This window comes from Tyto alba, unplaced genomic scaffold (assembly GCF_018691265.1).
Source record: "Tyto alba isolate M040663 unplaced genomic scaffold, T.alba_DEE_v4.0 Super-Scaffold_2, whole genome shotgun sequence".
In the NCBI taxonomy this organism is placed as follows: domain Eukaryota; kingdom Metazoa; phylum Chordata; class Aves; order Strigiformes; family Tytonidae; genus Tyto; species Tyto alba.
The window spans coordinates 30,248,916-30,262,448 of record NW_024881282.1 but is presented as its reverse complement, the minus strand read 5'-3'; the positions used below and the strand labels follow the sequence as shown (position 1 = coordinate 30,262,448).

The 13,533-nt window shown below is 44.2% G+C and overlaps 2 protein-coding genes across 4 annotated transcripts in view; both read right to left on the bottom strand.

Annotated features, from left to right (window-relative positions):
- The window catches only part of RIC8B (RIC8 guanine nucleotide exchange factor B), a 37,047-nt gene extending 33,357 nt beyond the window's left edge, over window positions 1-3,690 (bottom strand). For both annotated transcript variants that reach the window (XM_042792563.1, XM_042792564.1), the window contains exon 1: window positions 3,066-3,690. In XM_042792563.1, coding sequence (XP_042648497.1) covers window positions 3,066-3,152 — 87 coding nt within the window. In that variant the 5' untranslated portion in view covers window positions 3,153-3,690. The remainder of the gene's footprint in view (window positions 1-3,065) is intronic.
- Window positions 3,691-7,902: 4,212 nt separating this feature from the next.
- RFX4 (regulatory factor X4) overlaps window positions 7,903-13,533 on the bottom strand; it is a 100,524-nt gene continuing 94,893 nt past the window's right edge. For both annotated transcript variants that reach the window (XM_042793385.1, XM_033004443.2), the window contains one exon: window positions 7,903-9,483. In XM_042793385.1, coding sequence (XP_042649319.1) covers window positions 9,211-9,483 — 273 coding nt within the window. In that variant the 3' untranslated portion in view covers window positions 7,903-9,210. The remainder of the gene's footprint in view (window positions 9,484-13,533) is intronic.

The following is a 13,533-nucleotide window of genomic DNA, read 5'->3' as shown; positions in this document are numbered from 1 at the left end:
ACAAAATTATAATAATAGTTTAGAAGTCTGGTCAAAACCAGCCTTAGATAATAAGTCCGTAACCATCTTGACCCATGTCCTTTTCCCATTCTACCCAACAGCAAGAGCTTCACTAAGTGGCTCCAACTTAAAATTTCACAATTACTAGTGGTGAAGAGCAAGCCTTTACCTGTGGTCTGTACTTCTGATGTGCCTCACATATGGCGCTTTACAGGGTGAAAAACGTTAGCTATAGCCTTGTGTTTTACAAACACCTTATTACTCACACTATTCCCCAAGAAGTTCTTGTTTACAAGCCTGTGACTGCATTTTACAGTGTCCCAAACCAGAACCACCACAGGATAATTGCGCCCAGAAGACAAGTAGTACAAATCAAATAAGCCTTATTATAACAACTACCAGATTCTGTACTGTGGCAATTTCCAAAACACATTACCAAGGTATTTGTTTCTCTGGTACAGTTAAACACAAGACAGATATTGCTAGCAATGAGTACTTATTTCCTGTTAAACACTTCAAACAGAACTAGACTCAATCACTATGTTAGTATGCTGAAGTATGTTACTAGTGAAGTATTACTTGTATGACAAAGGTTATTCTTCCAGTCAAAGAAAACAGCAGTAATACCAAACAGTTACTTTAATGACTTTTTAAAACTTCCTAGTTAAATGATTAAGCACCATGAACAGCTTCTAAAAAAATAAAAATTGCAATTTCTTTTATTTCTAATACACAACTTGCTACATCATGCAAGTGACCCTCCACAGCATGTTAGTGGGGCTCTTACCTTTCATGACACAAGCTCACAATTACGCAGAAAGGCCTTGGACACCTATGCTACCATCAAGGGTTAACCAATATCAGTTAGATCCTTGAGAACGGTAGGAAAATAATTCCTTTTTCTTTCTCTCATAGAGTTCCCAATAAAACTACAGAACCACACATGTTCAGCAAAATGCCAGCCAAAAGCAGGTAAACATTAAATGATGAGCAATTAGCCAAGAGAAGGCAATCTTTGCATTTTTAAATGAACACTTTTGGAAATTTACAAAAGCAATGTAGCAAGAGTAAGTAGCTGAAGCACTGGAGGTACACAGATTTGGAATAATCATTGCAAACAGGACAGCACAGAGAAGCAAGAACATATCTATTAATTTCTCTCGTTATAATTATTCTGTATCTACATGCACCTTAGAATTACACTTAATCCATCCTTTCTCTTCAATTAAAGCATATTTAATTTGTTATTCAGAAAAAATTTAAGGAAACCTAAAGCCCAGAAGAGGCATGGGTAAAGATCCGGAACCTGCAGTACTCTGCTCAGTCTTTGCTGGCCTGCAGGCAATATATCTGAGTTAGTAAAACATTGCACAGAGAGCTGTAGGAACCATTAAGGCAAACTTCTTAACAAGAAACACAATAAGAGAAATGTCATATTGAGACATTATTAAAAGATTCCCATTCCACTTCAAAAGAAGTATTTAGCTACACACGTAACTCCAAGACATCATTCAAAGACTTGAAATGCCAGAATAGAAACCACACCAGCTCTCACTGTCCTTGCTAATTCAACTTAAGCCTACATAATTCATGTGGGGAAGCTGCTGAGAAGGCATAAAATCCAGTACAGGAAAATTAAGAAATTATGTTTGTGTGTGCTTTTTGACTCAATGCATTTAACAAAGGGTCATTTTCAAGAATAAAGCCAGGAGATAAAAAGTGTCCTCAATCAGAATCCTTCCTCTGTACCTTAAGAGGTCAGCAAGTTAAAACAGTTAGATGTGTCTAATGAACTCTAGATCTACCAATCCTCCAGACAAAGTGCCCTGTAGCTCATCAGTATCTACATTTGAATTTCATGTGCACAAAGGCAGCCTATGTCAAGGCTGTTGCTCAAGCTTCTTCTAGAAGCTCAAGTTAGAGTGAAGGTATCAGCTGCTGCTGTTGTGAGACTTAAAACATTGCACATAAGACAGCAAACTTCAAGCCATCCCTTGGGGGCTGAAGAACAACCATACACCAATCCACATTCATTTGGCTTCTCCCCTAATCACAGGGCTATGAATCTTTAACTAAAAACTTGAATGTTCCCCTAACAGATTGCTACATTTCAGCTGATAGTTAGGTCAACAAAGCTGCATTTAAATTGCAAACAAAGCCAAACTCCAAGTCAGTACTAGCTTTAGAGACTTGTGTACCAGTCACAGAAGTGTCTACACAAAGAACAGACACCTGATGGGTTGAGATATGATCTTCAGAAGTGGACTATACTGCTCTATGGACACCTAGGTGTTGAAATGTCGCTATCAGAGGGAGGGGAAAAAAAATAAAATAAAAATCCACCTAACATCTAGCTTCACTGCCGTTTCTACTTCCCAACATTACCAGGAAATCCCTTCACTTCTTGACGTAACATACACATAGCACACTGACAGCAGCCTTAGCGTACACAAACCACACTGACAGTAATGGCAGTAGACACTAGGTACTCTTTACTGCCTATCAGCATTACCAGCTTAACCTGTTGTAACCCTGCTTTAAGCCGTCTCCCCTTTTCCCTCTGCTTGGCCGGAAACACAGAAAAACCAAGTGAGGGCTGTGGCTCCATTTTACACACGCCCCCTCCCAGCCCAGAGCCCCGGGGCTGCCCACGCCGGGCGCTGCGATCCCACAGCCCGCGGCGTTGCTCTGTCCGGCTTCTTCCAAGAGGCTGAGGCAGGGTGAAGGGACTCTGGAGGCAAGCGTAGGCTGTGGAACAGCTTTTTTTTTTTTTTTTTTTTTTTTTTTGCAGCCGCATCACCGACGAGCCGCTCCGCGACCAGCCAGGCACGGAAAGCGGAGGCAAGACAGACGGCGCGGGGGGTCAAGCCTGGCACCGGGCTCGCTCCCGCCGCCGCCATCCCGCCGGCTTGGTGCTCCCCTGCAAGCCTGCCTTCCTCCGGGGGGGGAGCGGGGCCGGGACCCCCGCGGCCCGGTGCCGAGGGCGGGGCGGGGGGGGGGAGGGCGGAGGGGCCGGCTGGCGCCGCCGGGGGAGGGGGAGCCCGCCCGCCCTAACGGCCCGTTACCTCCTCGTTGTACCGCGCCAGGACCCGCTCCACCGCCTCGGCGCCACCGCGCCCCTCCACGGCCTCCAGCACGGCGCCCAGCTCCATGCCCGCCCCGCTCCGCTCCGCCGGCAGCGGCCGCCGCCCCGCCGCGCCCTGACCTCCTGCCCCGCTGACGCGACGTGACGACACGTGACGCAACTCTCCCCTTGGAAACCGCCCGGACGGGCAGGCAGCGCTCGCACGCTATTGGCTGGAGCCGGCGGCCTCGTGCACCCTCGAGCCCTCCCATTGGCTGGAGCTGGCGGCGAGGGGACTACGCCTCCCAGCATGCCCGGCGCGGCGGGGCCCGCGGGGCACGATGGGTGCTGCAGTCCGTGCCGGGCAGCCCTGGCGGCGCCGGCGGAGAGTCGCGTGTTCGAGTCCCGGGCGGGCACAGCGGGCAGGGGCAGCGCCCTCGGGTCGCTCGGTGGCACAAAGCTCACCCTGGCCGTACGCGCCCCCCGTGAGGCTTCTCTGCTTGTGTGCTCTCACCTTGTCCGTCACACGGCAAACGGCCTGGCAAAACGAGGGCTGGCCGCTTTTCCTCAAGGTTTTTGGGCAAAATGGCCACATCGCAACATTTTGTTGGCGCTGTCGCTGCACCTGCCTCCCAGCCAAGGGCAGACACTCCAACGTGTGATGGCTGCAGGGCTGCCCCCCACGCCTGCCCTCACCCACCAGCCCCGCACAAAATGGCAGCTGCTGGCAGCCTGAGCCCACGGGCAGCGCAGGGCGGGAGCGGGGCCCCAGCACCTTTGGGCATCCCCCACAGGCGACATCTGTGTCCCGTTTCATGAAGTGGGGCTTCACCATAACATCTGGCCGCAGAGCAAACCCCCTTTTCCCAAGTCCAACGCACCAGAGTGGTGGTGGTGGTACATGAAAATTCTCCATTTACATTTTCAGACAAACCCCCCACTCTGAGAGACAGCGTGGCTGCCTTCCCAAAACTGCCCATCTCTCCTTTCACAGAGGGGTCGATATATCTTTTGGAGGGTGTTGATGTGGGTGTGAGCAACCAGGGTCCCGCACGGGAGAGATGCCGATGCCACGGCACTGCCGTGTTTTGTTCGGGAGGTGGCAGGAGGGGAGGGTGGGCTGCACGGGTGGAGCCCGCGGCGGCAGGCCCAAAGGTGAGCTATGTCTCTGAAACGCTTTGCAAGGCCTTTGTTTTAAACTACATGGAGAAGATACGTTGTATTTCCATACTCAGAGTACCCTAGAATAAAAAAAAATCACTGCTCAGATAGCAGAAGACAATATATTGAAGCTAACAAAACCCCATTATAATAAAACGCCAGAGCGAGCTGTGGTTGGTCTCTCCTTGAAGTATTTGTTCCTTCAGCAGCAATTCAGGAAGTACTCTGTGGTCTTGAAGAAAAACCTTTCATCTCACCAATGATCAGCTCCATGGTGGAAAATACCACAGGGGCAGGGAGGTTTCATCTACTGATGGGTGGCGGCTCCAAAAAGCACCAAAGGTGCTAAGATGTGTCGGCATATGCCTGCGTGTGTTTAAGATGCAGACCCAAACTAGGATCTTAATTTTCTGGTTCGGGGCTTCTCAGTTTTCAGGGGATTGAACTGAGATACAAAACCAGAACAACATGGTCACTGCACTGCAAGGAGTAACAAAATCCAGCCCAGAGTAGCTATTTCTTCCGTTGGGTTCATGTGTATACTAATGCAGTTTCTGAGAGAAACCCGGTAAATATAATCCTTTGCTTGTTTGCTTTACAACTGTATAATAGAGCATAAACCTGCTTAGATTTACTTCACAGCACAGCAAAACACTCATTTTACTCGTACATAGCCAATTAAAATTTTTTAAATTAACCTAAAAAATAAAGACTAGGAAACTGTTACTGCCCTTTCAAGACACATTGTTATTCATTATCAGTGTGTTTTATTTTCCACTTTAGGTAGCATATGAAGGATTAGGATTTCAGTGAAAGAAGAGGACAGAATAAATTGCGTCCCCTACCAAAGAACTGCCAGACCTTTTCAGATGGGTGCATACCATGAGCCCTTCCCATGTTAGTCAGCTTTATCTAAACCTTCCAAAGCAATGCCTGCCCCTGAATTTCATGGGTTTCAGGGTCAGTCACATCAGAATTGTGGGGCTGGGGAGGTCAGAGGCCATTTTTGTCAAAGGGTAGTGACCTTAGCAGCAAGAGGTAGCCTGACAAAAACAGGATTCATGCTAGTGAATGGAGTTCTCACTGCTCTTCCCCCGCTGAGTCTTTTTTCTACCTGGTAATGAAAAATCTTGAAGAATTGTAATGGATTTTTATATGCATACATATATACATGTCTCTGTGTGTGTGTATACATCTATTTTAAAATATTATATATGTTATTTTAGTTGTGCTATCCTATATAATATTACAGTATATTATATTGTATCTATTACATCTACCTACTTTTTGTTATATGTCTTAGCCTATTAAAAAACTCACACTTTTAACAAAATGTATATTTGTTGTGAGAAGACAGAAAGTGAGCAAGGAAAAAAAAGAAAATAAATAAAAAAATAAAAAGAAAGGGAAAAAGAAGACGGCAAGAGAAAGCGAAAATGAGATTGAATATTTCGGCATGTGGTATAAAAGCTTCTTCAGAAAGATTTGCATAGGCACAAATTTACTTTATATATACATTAGTATGTGGCTAGGCAAGAAACAGCAGTTTCAGTTACCATGGTCAAGGGAAAGGCTTAATTATCAGGCTGCAGGCTCTGACTTGGGAGGTTTGGCAATTTGTACTAGAATGATTTAAGAGATTCCTGCCCTTAACCAGCCATTCTACCCAGAGGTTATCATCCTCCCATAAGCCGCTGCACTTCACAGCCTGGTATATACCCCTGTGACCTGAAAGCTGTGGTGGTTTATATTAATATGGTGGGTTCTGACCTGTAGTGGTTGAGGAGGGGGCCTGCTTTCCTTGTAGTGCTTCTGACGCAGATGGTGATGGTGACCTCTGTAGAGCCGTGTTCGGTATGCTATATATTGCTCCCCATGAATGTCCAGTTTAAATTTCAAAGCCCTCATCGGGAAGCAGTTCAAAGGTAGTTGGAATTGCACATTCAGACTCCTGTGGTACCAACACAAGTTTCTAAATCAATTTAAAAAAAAAAAAAAAAAAAGACTGTGGAGGTTCCTTTGCAAAAGACTTTCAAAGCCCTGTCTGACTGGCGAAGTTTTGTGGCTCTTTGTTATGAGCAGCTTAGTGATGCTGCTGCTGGTCAAAATTCCCTCTCCCAGGACTTCGTGCACGGTGTTGCAGTTCTTCATTCACAATCTTTATTATTTCTGGGCTGACACAGTGTCCATCCTCCTTCCTGAATAGTCTCCCTGGGCTCTTCAAGTCAGGGTGACTGAGTTGTCCTCAGATGTGTTGAAGGACATGGCATGTTTGTATACTAAAATAATCTCATTTTCTCCTCTCTTTCAGTCAATGGGGATTAGACTTTATCTGGTTTAACAAGTTCTTGTAAACAATGTAGGAAGTGCTTCTGGCTTCCCTTGAGTGGTGCTGGGGTTCACCTCCTTCCCGATCCTTCCAAAGACCCAGCTTTGAGTTACTGGTCAGTTCTGCCCACAAACATCTCACCAAGGCATCCGGTCCTTGGAGGGACCTTGGCAGATCATGGTGAGGAGTCTATCAGGTAACTGGAGACTGATCAATGTTCCAGCAACAGTGAATGCGTGGAGTCACAGCGGGCTCATCGGGTGCAATGCAATGCAGGGATTTGGAATTCGTTGGAGAAGAGAAAGCAGATTTTTCTATTCTAGTAACAATTCCTTTCTCATACTAATTGCTCAGAATCTTGATGAGGCAGATATTTCTACACTTGTCAATAATTATTAAGCCAGAATCAATGCTTTGATGTAAACATTTTCAATGCCAAAATTCAAAGTAGTACTTTGGTCTCAAACACATCAAAACTCTAGCTGCTAAAGACTGGCCAGTAAAAAAACGTCCTCACATGACTTACTTTCCTCATGTGTAGACAATTTTGCCTGAAGATAGCCTGAATAAAATAGATGAGTTAGCCTAAGACTGGTCTCCCCTGTCCTTAATAAAAGCGAAGAGTAACAGTATATTGGGTAATAACACCAGGCAACAGAGGTAAAATTTCAGAAGGTCTGTAACACTAGACCAGGAAATGAAATTTTCATCAGGTATCTAAAGGTGGAGAGAGGGTCCTGATGTGTTTCTGAAAATCCTGCTCGGACCTTAGCTGAATATTTAAGAGCCTGAACACTTGCCAAACCTGGCCTGGAATATTCTTCCTTCCTCAGCCTTTGCAGATCCCTAGGGCATTCCTCTAGTTACTTTATATCCCAAACTCTCACCAGTTTACCCACTAGTTAAATATACAAGGTTTGAGACTTTTGCTACTTTATATACTTACTTAAGGAAAAATGACCCACTAGTTAAATATACATGGTTTGAGACCCTTGCTACTTTATTTATTTACTTAAGGAAAAATGACTTTTCCAATATTCCAGTGGCAACACGTTTGTTACAGGGTACTGTAAAGAAGATAGCACATCTTACCTGCCCCGGTGAGTACACTGGCTGGGGTGAGCAACAGCAGCACGGCTTAAAGCAAGCAATACTGAGTCATCTATCCAGTCACAGCCTTGAGCAGTTTGTAGCTGCAAGCACAGGTGTAGGACTACGAATTTGCTGTGGGTTATATATGTTGCCAAGTCCTTTGCTGGATAAAAACATATATGGTCACATTTACGATTTTTTGAAGATTTGCAGCTTGTAGAAGTTTCTGTATTTAAGTAAATTTAAATGGCATCTATTTAATTTCAAGAACTTTATTTGAGTGAAAATCCCTCATATATCTTGCACAACTGTACAAATAACACTTATGTCCATTTTAGGCATAAACATGGTTATCATCACACTGGGTGCTATCAAAGATTTTATTTACAAAACAATTACTAAAATGCCTGATGTCATATTTCCATTTATTTATTTCTTACCCATAGGGTAATAGGTCCACCATAATTGCTTGGTGCATTTTATAATACAGAAGAAAAGCTATGTTAATAAAATCTAACAAAAACTCACAAATAGCTACAAATCTGACAGAAAATGTCTAAGAAAAATTCTCCCCAAAATACAATACATTCTTCCACACATACACAGTACAGAATAAGTTCAAAGGCACAGCTTTGAATTTTGCTTTTCTAGAAGTATATAGAATTATCACCACGTGAAGGAATTGAGAGAACTGTTTCATACCTGTCAATAGGTAATTAAATGAATAATCATGTTTTGCATTGTCATTTTCTTTACATAATTGCTTCATATCATCATATTTAACATATGTGGCTCTGAATCCAAAATCTTCCCAGTCCCCAAGTCCCTTCTTAACCTTGTCATTACTGACCAGAGAAGTTAGATTTTTCCAGATTGTGCAAACTTAAGACAAATACATATATAATAAGAACAATAGTCAACTTAAGGCAGTGTATAATTCAATGCTACATGTCTTCTCTTTTGTAAAGATCAAACTTACTGGATCAACAGAAAGGTGCATCAATATACAAAGTTAGATGTAAACTGAAACCTACAACACCACATGTCTTTTAAGGAGCCAGACAGAGGAACTGATATGAATAAGTGATGACTTGGCAGAATGGTTTTTAAGGACTGCATTAAGAGCTTAAAAGAAGAACAGACAACAGAGTTTTGCTGAGGGTGAATTTCCTCTTTTTAACTCAAATTATAAATAGATCCTGTTCCAGTACTTTTTTTTTTTTTTTTTTTTTTTTTTTTGTAAGACTCATTACCACTTGTCAATAAGAGAGGGGGCAAAAATGGCTCACTCAAACTGACATCACATAGGGTTGGCCCACATGCCAGAATTTAAAAAGGCACAGATTGGCCCCAAAAGTGGTCTAGAATAGCAGAAAAATCTTTGTTGGCTACAGGAACATTCAGTCATACTGGTCTGCAATCTGCCCATATTATGAACTACATTTATCTGCCCAGGATCTTTTCCATCTTCACCTCCCTTGAAGAATGTCCATGAAAAGTCCCACATAACATGAAGTTTTTATAACTCTTTCAATTACATGGGCTTAGCTCACACCAGTCATTTTCATTTAGCCCAACCTGTGGTGGCTTCCCCATTGATGTAGGCAAAGCCAGGAAAGTGTTGCATGTGCTCATATTCAGAATTTCTGCGCGTAGTCAAGGGTGTGTACATATCACTAGAATTTCCATATCTTGAGGAGTGCATGGATGGGCTTGTGTAGCAGGAGTTCGCAGCCGGGACCTCCGGCCAGCGAGGAGTCACTGGTGTGGGATGCAGCCTGGGAGTACTGCTCATCAAACAGGGCTCCATTCTTGATGTTGGGCTGTTGAAAGGGTACTACAATAAAAACAAAAACAAATTAAGGAATTATCTACCACATACTTAATTTGAAAGTAAGGGCTGGTGGTATCACAATTCCGTGTTTACAAACCAAAAATCATATGAATTAGCAGCCCTCCAACAACTAGGTAACCGACTGAAGGTGGAATATCAGATAACTAGTGCCTGCAGTCAAACCAAAGTGTCAGGGAAAGTCTTGCAAAGCAGTCACTGCATTTAAATATCAAATTAATTTATTGAAGAGCTAGGTACTGGCCAGTATATCTGTGAGCAGAAAAATAAAACTAATTAGTCTAATCTTTTTCTCACAGCTTTTACTTGGAAATATGATATTCAGTAAAAAAAGAGAGCATAAAATGTCCCAATTCCTGCTCACTCAACTCAGTTTTAAGGGAGGAGAGTAAAAGGATCTTTGTCCTGGGTTTGAGTGAGTGGTGGGTTTTTTGGTAGCAGAGGAGGGGGCTATAGGGGTGGCCCCCTGGGAGAAGCTTCTCGAAGCTCCCTCAGCTCCAAGTCAGCTCCACCTCTGCACCAAAATTGAGCCCATCAGCTGCACCTCTGCGATAACATATTTAAGAAGGGACGTGGTGACGGGCAGGGGGACTTGTGAGGAGGAGTTGTGGCAACTGCATGAACACCAAGGTCAGTGGGGGAACGGGGGAAGAAAGGAGGGGGGAGGTGTGCCGGAGCAGAGACCCCCCTGTATCCTGTGGGGAGACAGCAGGGCGGCCCCCCCTGCCACCCATGGAGATCTATGGTGGAGCAGACATTGATTTATGGGCTGTGTTTCCTTTCACATGGCTGATCAAGGCGCTGTGCCCAAAGAAGGCTGGGGTCTTGTGGGAAAAGGCAGCCCCCGCTGCTGTAATTCAGCACTGGGAGGATTGCAGCATGCGGGGGTGTCCCACGCCGGAGCAGCTCGGGAAGGGCTGCAGCCATGGGAGGGAATCCAGTTGGAGGGGGTTGGTGACCCATGCTGGAGCAGTGTGGGGAACGCTGCGGGCCATGGGAGGGACTCACATCGGAGAAAGTTTGTGTAGGACTGTCTCCTGTGAGAGGGGGACCACGATGGAGCAAGGGGAAGAAGTTCCAGAATTTCCCCCCCAACTCAAGATGGCAGAAGCAGCAGCTCTGACTGCACCCCCCATTCCCTGCCCCTGCGCCGCTGGGGGAGTAGGTAGAGATATCGGGAGCAGAGCTGAGCCCGGGAAGAAGGGAGGGGTGGGGGGAAGGTGTTCTCAAGATGTGGCAATGCTTCTCACTGTCCTACTCTGTTAAGTGTTGTTGTTAGTGTCTGTAATAAAAAATGTACGTTCTTTTTTAATTCCCCTAAGGAGTATGCCTTTTGCTCATGACCATAATGGGTGATTTACCCCTCCCGGTCCTATCTTGAATCCCAAGCCTGGTTCATTTGTCCCTTCTCATCGCTGGGAGAGAAGGGAGGAGTGAGCGGCTGTGTGGTACTCAGTTGCCCTTTGAGCTCAAACCACGACGATCTTTATTATTAGAAAGGTGCCTTTCCTTTTAAATGTTCACAAGTCATCCTGCCAGTTTCTACAGAAAAACAGTATGGTCTGGCCTCAGAGCAAGCAGCTAATTGGAGAACTTATAAAAAGAAGCAGGCCGAAGAAGAATCCCTCTATTCCCCAGCTGTTTGCAGTGACAGTTGGAAAGTAGAAATCAAAGAATTTTGACAAATGCCTCCCACTAAGATGTGCTGAGGATAAGATAGGCAGCAAACCAGAGAACAGCTTTTGCCCTCTATAGCCACAGGCTGCTCAGCAACAGAAAGTAAACTGTGCTTATGAGCACTTGCTTAACATACATTTATCTTATTGCCCGTTTTACACGAGCAGATCATCTGTGTGCTGTTCCTAAGAAATGGCTCTTCCTGTTTTGCCCTCGTGTTATCCATCTGCATCGCAAGGACGGTTAGGATCCCTGTTCCCCATGACCAGCCATGTATCTTCAGAGCTTCTACATTTTACGATTTATATCTTTTCTATAAAAAGTGTCATAATTTAAAATTTCATTATCTTGCATTGTTTGACACTGTGGAATTTCCTTAACTAGAAAGCTGTCACCAAAGCAGGACTATCATCTCTTCTGATAATTACAAACCTTGCAAGCTGCACACCAAAACTTTACGTGGCTGAGGACTGTAAGATTCCTTCCCCGTATTTTGGAGGGTCATGGAGAGAAGAGCTGCTGTAGTTGTTCGCATGAGGGAGATGGCAGTGATTCCCAAAAGGTCTCACTACTTTACTCCACTGCTGGATGGGGCTGGGGTTAATCAGCTGTGTAAGCGAGTCCCCAGGGCAATTACAGCGATGTCTCCATGAGGGGTTTCTGCTGATTCCCTTCAGACTGCAGCCAGGAAAGCAGCCCTGCCTTGGCAAATGTATTTGAACAGTTCACAAGCCTCAGGCAGCTCAAAAGCCACACACTGGCCACCTCTAATTAGAGAGGAGAAAGAGAAGACTATTTTTGACCATCACACTGTAGTTAGTGATTTAGCATATTCCACCGTGTCCTGGGGAGACAGGCCAGTTAGCAGATGAGAGGGAAGAAATCAAAGCTGTACGATAGGTTATTTAGCATCTACTTCTCATTGCCACAAAGAACAGACTTTGCTGTGCAACCAGCTGCTGAAACAGGCAGAACCATACTGGAACGTCAACACTTCAACTGGTACTGCTAACACAGATAACAGAATAAGCTGTCAACAAGGCTATACGAGATCGTCTAAATTTCCATCTTCACCTCAGAGAAAGGCTTTTCAGTAGAAGAATTCATCAGAGCTTAGGCACTGACCGCAGAAAGCCTCATAATTCCTTTGCAGAAGAATCAAGTTTTCAGACTTGTTGTTCAGGCTTCTTGTTCCAGAAGCTTTTGCCGAAGATAAGAGCTGCCAGTGCCCAGCAACAATGAAACTCAAGCTTTGAAGTTTTAAATTAGGTGATTTGAATTTAGGATCATGATTCTCTCCTTTAACTCATTAATTAAGGACAGGGCACTCTGTCAAAAGGCAATCAACCTGAAAGTATTCTAAGTAAACATAAGAGGATCCAGAAAAAGTTGAACATTTTTCGTATTTTTAATATTTGGAGACTAGCTGATAGATTTAGGATGCTGCTTTCCTGGTCTGCACTGGCAGTACATGACAGTCATTTTCATGCTAGAGTCTGATGACTGCCTTCACCTGACCACCTTCATGAGCAAAGCTTTTGACATAATGAATATAGAGGAAACAAGTTGTCTTGTGGTTCGCTATAGCTTCAGATTTGAATTCATCTCACCTAACTTTAGTTATCAAAAAGTCAGGAATCTAATAAAAGTGAGTCATGTGTGCTTTGTCTACAGTCACCAGAAGAATTTATCAAACCTCCAGATAAATATTTAAAACAGAAGGTGAGCAATCCTCAGAAGATGGCTCTTTTCTTCCTCCGGCTACATGATGTAATTCATTTGTTAGGTTGGCTCAAGTTAAATAAAAGTGCCTTTTCCATAGTTGTCAAACCCATAAGTTGTTTTTCCTGGCTGATCTCAAATGTCCCACTAATGACTGTGTATAAAATGTTTTGAGATGGTAGGAGTCAGGACCCGCATGGATCATTGGGAAAAAAACATACCACAGAAATAACACCTTTTTAACTTGCTGTTTTCTGTACGTCACCTGTGGAGCTGCAAGATGTGGGACAAGCTAGAAACATTCTTTGTCTCCAGTAGTGTTTTACTTGATAGTAATTATCATGGTCTTTGCTTTTATTACCCGTTGATCTATACCTGAAGTTAATGTAGATTCCTGTATTAAAGAATATACTTACAACAAGATGAATCCAGACTTTTGCCATAATACACCAATGATTATCTCTTGTCTTCATCCCAATGTGATAACTGATCTACTCTGTTGTTAACCGTGAGAGAAAGTCTTACTGTCCTGACTCAGTGCAATTTTCCTTTGAGGTTGTGACTTTTAACAGAATTACTACTTGCTTTCACACCCCTTACAAATGCCAAGAGAAAGCCCCAGCTTCAGCCAGGATA